General features: G+C 47.6%; 1 protein-coding gene across 1 annotated transcript; it reads left to right on the top strand.

Annotated features, from left to right (window-relative positions):
* The first annotated feature begins 836 nt into the window (after window positions 1-836).
* On the top strand, window positions 837-4987 carry PEAK3 (PEAK family member 3). Its single transcript, XM_069080107.1, has 3 exons — window positions 837-918; window positions 1731-2305; window positions 2861-4987. Exons 1-3 carry the CDS (start codon window positions 837-839, stop codon window positions 3725-3727), a joined length of 1524 nt encoding a protein of 507 aa, XP_068936208.1. The 3' UTR covers window positions 3728-4987.
* The last annotated feature ends 1636 nt before the right edge of the window (window positions 4988-6623 follow it).

The following is a 6623-nucleotide window of genomic DNA, read 5'->3' as shown; positions in this document are numbered from 1 at the left end:
CCAGGAATTGAGGACAGACAGTCTTGACCACCAAGTGAGGAGGACAGAAGGGAGGAGGCAGTGCCCCAAGGCAGGGGACTGGGCTGGCAGATTGAGGAGAAGGGCACCCCTTAAACCAGGAGAGTTGGCAGCATCTTCTCTAGAGATGTTCATGGGAGAGAATTGGAAAAGGCTTAGAAATCTAGCCTATCCACCTTGTTTTATGAGTGAGGAAACTGAGGCCCAGAGAGTGCAAGTACTTGCCAGAGCTGGGCAATACACATACACACATACACACACATGCACACACACATACACACATGCATGCACACATGCACACATGTACATACATTGTGGTGATTCATAAGAGAGTGAGCTCCCTGTCATTAGAGGTATCCAAGCAGAGGCAGGATGCTATAGACCATATTAATTCTTCTAGATAGGCTAGATGAACTCTAAAGTCCTTTCTAATTAAAAAATTATATGATTCTGTGTTTTTATACATATGCACACATACAACATACCCACATATATATGTACCTAAAAGCATGTGAAGACACACACTTCTGCTAACCCATATACATGTGCGTTTGTCATGCACAGGGAACACACATAGGTATCATAGAAGCTCGAAAGTTCACCAAATTATAGATTTTGAGCTGAAGGAGACGTTGGAGGGTCATCTATTCCAACCCTCTTATTCTGCAGACGAGGAACCAGGAGCCCAGGGAAGCTGATCCAAAGGTGACCTCTGAGTGCCCTTCCACATTGGGGTTTCATGACACTCTACATTTAAAGTATGCGTGCACATAAACACACATTTCCTCTCTTACAGGAAGCCCTTTACCACCAGAAGCATGAGTGATTCAGATCCACTGTCCACCACACCCAATCAAGATCTCCCCTCCTCATCCTTGCATTACCCTTATAGCAACCTTGGTGAGTGAGCCTGGGTCTTGGAGAGCCACACGGGTCAACCACAGGCTGCTGTGAGGGGTTGGGTGGTACAGCAAAAGCCAGAGGGGGATAGCCCCCCAGGCCAGACCAGAAAAATTCCTAGGATGGTTTCTTTGGGACTTAGTTTCCTCAATTGTAAAATGAGGTGGTTGTACTAGATGATTCTAAGGTTTCTCCCAGCTCTGACATTCTGTGTTCTAAGGTCCCTCCCAGTATTGACATTCTGTGTTTTAAGGTCCTTCTCAGCTCTAACATTCTGGGATCTAAGGACCCTCCCAGCTCTGACATTCTGGGTTCTAAGGTCTCTTCTGACATTGTTTATTCTAAGGATCTCACCAGCTCTGACATTCTGAGACTTTCTATGCAAAAAGACTTACCCAGGTCACAGAATAAAAAATGTCAGAGTTGGAAGGGACCTTAGAGTCACAGGACCATCAGTCTAGAAGTTATCTAGTTTAACCCCCGTTCATTTTACAGATGAGGAATTTAAGTCCCAACAAGAGTATGTGACTTGCCCAAGGTCACCCAGGCAGAGCTCAGATTCAAATTCAATTCTTTTGTCACCAAGTCCAACACTCTACTGTACCCAAACCCACCTCTTCATCTTATCAAGTAGGTCCCTGAAATCCAGAGAAGTTATATGACTTCTATATCCCAAGGTCACTCAATGCCAGAGATGAGACTAGAAGCCAGCTCTCCTGACTCCCAAAGCCAGGGCTTATTCTAGCAGGAAAGTCAATCATGGCCCTTTGTCCTCACCAAACATGACCTTGATTGCCTATGTCCTATTGCAGGAGAGAGGAGGGCCCACTTACTGCCCTCTAAACCCTGTCGCTCATGGATGTCACGACTGTCCTCTACTGACCTATCGCCCCCTCCCTTGCCTCAGAAGACCCTCAGCCGGACCCGCTCTCTTCCTACTAGCAAGACTCTTCACTACTCTGGATATTATTCCCTTCCCCAGAGGGATCATCAGCCCAACCCAGGCCAAACCTGCTGGGAGAAACTGAGGAGACCATTGCTGGAGTCTCAGAGCCTGGAAGAGATCCCCTATGGCAGGGTGAGCCGCTTTGGCCCAGTCCCTCACCGACTGACCTTTGCTACCCCTGACTGGGAGCTAGGTCATTTCTTTCAGGATCTGAACAGCAGCCAGGAGGTATACAAGGTGCTCAGAGGCCGCCAGTTGGATTCCCTGCGCCGCATAGAGAACCGGCTTGGAACCCGGCTGACTGGGCCATGGCCTGGCAGGGGTGGTCCAGGCCAGAGTTTCCGCCTGCTGGATAGTAAGCCTTGTGTGGAGAGTGGGGATGCCTGGTACTATAGGGTGGCTCGAATCACCCAAGACACCTGGCACCTCCTGGCAGCCAAGGTGAGTGCCTGGGGGGCATTGGCCTTCTCTGGGAGGTTCAGCTGGAAATACCAAGCTACACAGAGAGGGAGGGTAGAGAGCTTGGGCCTGAGTAGCAGATCCTTCCTTGGGAAGAATCTTTGATCACAGGGCAAGTGAGGTGATGGAGGATGGTGGGGAGCTAGGCCACAGTGGGAGAGAATCCTGAACTCCACAGTGGGATAAGGCCAGGCCATAAAGAGGGAGAATCCTAGGCCATATATGGGAAGAATTGTAGGCTTGTGGTGGTACGTAACAAAGGAATCATGGGATATGTGGGGGAAAATCCCTGGAGGGGAATTATGAGCCACAAGGAGAAAAAATCATGAGACTTCCTAAGAAGAGGGCGAGACTAGATAGGGAAAAGGGGCCTGAAAGAGGAAGCCAGGAGAACAACTTTTGCCTAATCCTCACTCTTCTCCAGTTTCCTCTGCTTAATGGGGTAAGGTGCAACCCGAAACAGCCAATAGGAGAAAGGGGAGGAAGGGGTGACTCTTGACTTCTGCCCCTGACCCTGCTGTCCTTTTGTCCTGCCAGGTCCACAAGCCCTGGTCAATGGCCCCTGAGCCCCCTGGGCTGGCCCTCCAGGCCACACTAAAGCCTCATTTTAATGTGCAGAGCCTGTGTGGCCAGATGCCAGCAGGGACACTGCCAGAGGCCCCCTGGCAAGGGCCAGTGGCTCTGGTGGCTGAGGTGCCCACCCAGACTGTGGCGGATTGGATCAGCGCCAACAAGGAGCTACATTGGAGCTCTCCAGGACAGTATGAGCGCCGGGTTTGCTTGCTGCTGCTTCAGCTGTGTGGGGCCCTGAAGCAGCTGCATATAGACGGTCTGGGCCATGGGGACCTGAGGCCTGAGAACCTGCTCTTGGCATCACCCCGGGGTCAGCCAACAGGGGCCCTGCCACAGCTGCTTCTCACAAACTTTGCCAGGACCCGACCACTGGTACCACAGCTGCCGGCACGGGAAGATGAGCTTCAGCTGGGACTCCTTATCTATGAGATGCTGGGCCAAGGCCCTGCACTAGCCGAGGCCCGAGGGGCATCCCCACCACCTCTGCCAATCCGCTCGGCCTACTCGTTGGCTTTGGCCCACCTGGCCCCACGTTTGCTGCAGGCTGAGCCAGACAGCCGTCCCCCCATGGCCCAGGTCCGAGTGGCTCTGCAGACCATGCTGTGGGGGCCTGGGCCCAAGCTCCAGACCCAAGGCCTCCCCCTGGGGCCCTGGCTGGACATCCACAGGGCCCTGCTGCCACTGGAGTTGGCTGAGCGGCTGGCGGGCTGTGGAGAGGCAGCCGGACTCGAGGACTGGCTCTGTTGCCAATATCTGGCTGAGGCCTCACAACAGATGGTAGGCTGGGCCCTGGAGCTCCTCTGGGGAGAGCCGGGAGCTGCTGGGGATTGAGTGCCCTTGGAAACCCCCAAGGAGTCTCTTCAAATCTCTAACATTCTCCCAGCTCCAGACACATCAGAGAATAGGTATACATGACTGTCCTGCCTGGGAACTTCATTTTCTCATCCCCCCACTTTTCTGTTCCATCCCTCACCCCGCCGCCCAGCAAAGCCTCTATCTTTTGTAGAAAGAGCACTGACCACAGGGCTCTCTGAACAAATTCCCTGCCTGCCCTGCAAAACCCCATTGAATGAGGGCTCCTTGTTTTTAATCTAAATGTAAATATTGATTCAGAATGTCAGAAGGGACCTGAAGTTCATTGTTTTCATTTCATAACTGAGACCAAGAGAGGAGAAATTACTTACTAGGAGGTCACCCAGGAAAGCAATATTGGAACTGGATTAAATATAAAGACCGGAACCCACATCTCCAGACTGGGGTTCTTTCCTTGACATCCCATTTTCAGAATATCAAGCATTAAGTGAGATAATACTTGTGAGGATTTTTATTTGACATGTTGTTTAAGGTAATATTTGTTCAGATGAACTGTTTGTGTCCAGCCTGTGGTAGAACCTTCCAAGCTTGTACTGGTCTGCTCAGCTACAGTTGGACACACTGTACCTGGACCCCAACAGGATAATGTCATTTGGGTCATCTTTGAGATGACCGAGCTTTTGTGAAGCACTTAGCACAGGGCCTGGCACACAGGTGCTTTTCTCCCTCGCGCCTCTCTCCACCCAGGCTGATGCCCACAGAGCGGGACATTGTTGCCCATCAGCTTGGATTCTAGCCTGGCTTTGGCTTGGGCCGCCAAAAGCACAGGTCGCTCTAAGATACTTTCTTCTTCCTAGAATTGTGAGGTTTGTGGTCCCCTTTTTCTGTCACTACTTTGAAAACAGAATGAGTCCACAAAGACCCATGTGTCCATTTGTACATATGTGTCTATCATAATCATGGGATCAGAGATTCAGGTCATTCAGTCCAATCGGCTCATTTTCCACATAAGGAAACTTGAGGGTCAGAGAAATGAGGTGATCTAAACCAAAGTGACAAAGATAGTAAGTCTTTATGGTGGGATTCTGACACAGGTCTTTCCACACCCAAATCCAACACCTTGATGGCTGCACCACACTGCCTCTCAGTACTTATATATCTACATGTAGTCTCCCCGATAGAGTGTAAGCCCCTTGGGGGTAGACTTTTTCATTTTTGTCTTTGTACCCCCACTGCCTCACACAGAAATAGGTACACAGTAGGTGCTTAATAAATGCTTATTACATGACTGCTTGATTGGTTGAGAGTGGATTGATGTAAAAGCCCTCACCTGTACCCCAGCATTCTGGCATCAAATCTTTCATTCTTATCTAAATTGTTTAAGAATCAGTCTCTGTGGGGTGGCTAGGAGGTGCAATGAATAGAGCACTGGCCCTGGAGTCAGGAGGACCTGAGTTCAAATCCGGCCAAACACTCGACACATTTACTAGCCGTGTGACCTTGGGCAAGTCACTTAACCCCAATTGCCCTTCCCTCCCCCCTTCAAAAAGTGAAAAAAAAAAAAAAGGAATCAATCTCTGGGTCCATACCCTTTCCAGTCTAGTAGGACCTTCTAGGGATGACTAGGTGGCACAATGGATAGAGCACTGTGCCTGGAGTCTGAAAGACCTGAGTTCAAATCCAGCTTCAGACAGTAGCTATGTGACTCCAGCCAAATCACTTAACCTCTCTGGGTCTCAGTTTCCTCATCTGTAAAGTGGAGATGTGGGAGTTAGCTTAGATGGCCTCTATTGTCCCTTCTGGCTCTAAATCTAAGGTACTATAATTGAAGGGAAAATAAAAACTAGAAGCACTCCAAATTTCCATCAATAGGAGAAGAGTTAAATGAATCATGGTCCATTGTTGCGATGAAATACTAAAAAAAACAATGAAAATGGACAAGTATGAAAAACGCAAAGAAATCCGGGAAAAACTTTCTAAAATGATGAAAATAGAAGAAAAAAAAAGCAGGAGAATAGAACACATGCTAACTTAAGACATGCAAGGAAAGCTGGAAAAGAATGAAGGAAAGAAGAATCCTAATGGGGATTTCGGAGTGAGGAACCAAAAACGCATTAAAATCAATTAATTATGCATTGTCAACTAATTTAAATGTAAATTTTATTAGGCAAATACAGTTATTTATATCCAACTAATCAAGAAGCATGTATTGAGAGCCTACCCCCAGCCATGCTCTGAGATAGGTGTGTGGGGCACAAGGACAAGAATGAGACAGCTCCTGCCCTCAAGGAGCTTACATTCTACTGGAGGGAAACAGCGTGTTCACAAATACTGTTCAGTTTCTAACAAAACATTTCTTGTTTTAAAAAGGCCCAAAAGAAAATCTCTAGCTCCTGCACAGGCCCAATCCCAGATGGAGAGCAAGCAGGAAGTTTTGGCGTCACTGAGTCTAGCCCCTTCATTTTTCAGATGAGGAAAGGGCAGCCCAAAGATGTGACTTTCCTAGGGTCATACTGCTAATAAGGGTATAAAGATTGGAACTTTGTTTGTCTAAGTCCCAAGCCTCTAAATCAAACTGTCTCTCATGTTGACTAGACTTTCTAGGGAGATTGTATGGAAAAACACAGACCTAAATTGCAAAAGATGATACTCGATCAATCAATAAGGACTTATTAAGCACCTACTATATGCCAGGCACTGTGCTAGGGGCAGGGGAGAGAATTACAAAGAATGAAACTGTCCTTTCTGAAAATGAACTTATATTCGAATAAGTAAGTATAAAAAAACAGACAGCATAAATATCAAGTTAGTAAATACTTATATTTATAGTATATAACTATACACTATAATGTATATAAATATATTATAAATTATATAAATAAAATATAATAATAAAAATAAAATATATTATAAA

Source organism: Petaurus breviceps, unplaced genomic scaffold (assembly GCF_028583685.1).
Source record: "Petaurus breviceps papuanus isolate PSGF00001 unplaced genomic scaffold, PetGlider_PUasm1.0 108, whole genome shotgun sequence".
In the NCBI taxonomy this organism is placed as follows: domain Eukaryota; kingdom Metazoa; phylum Chordata; class Mammalia; order Diprotodontia; family Petauridae; genus Petaurus; species Petaurus breviceps.
The sequence above is the reverse complement of the archived record's forward strand: the minus strand, read 5'-3'. Positions and strand labels throughout refer to the sequence as shown.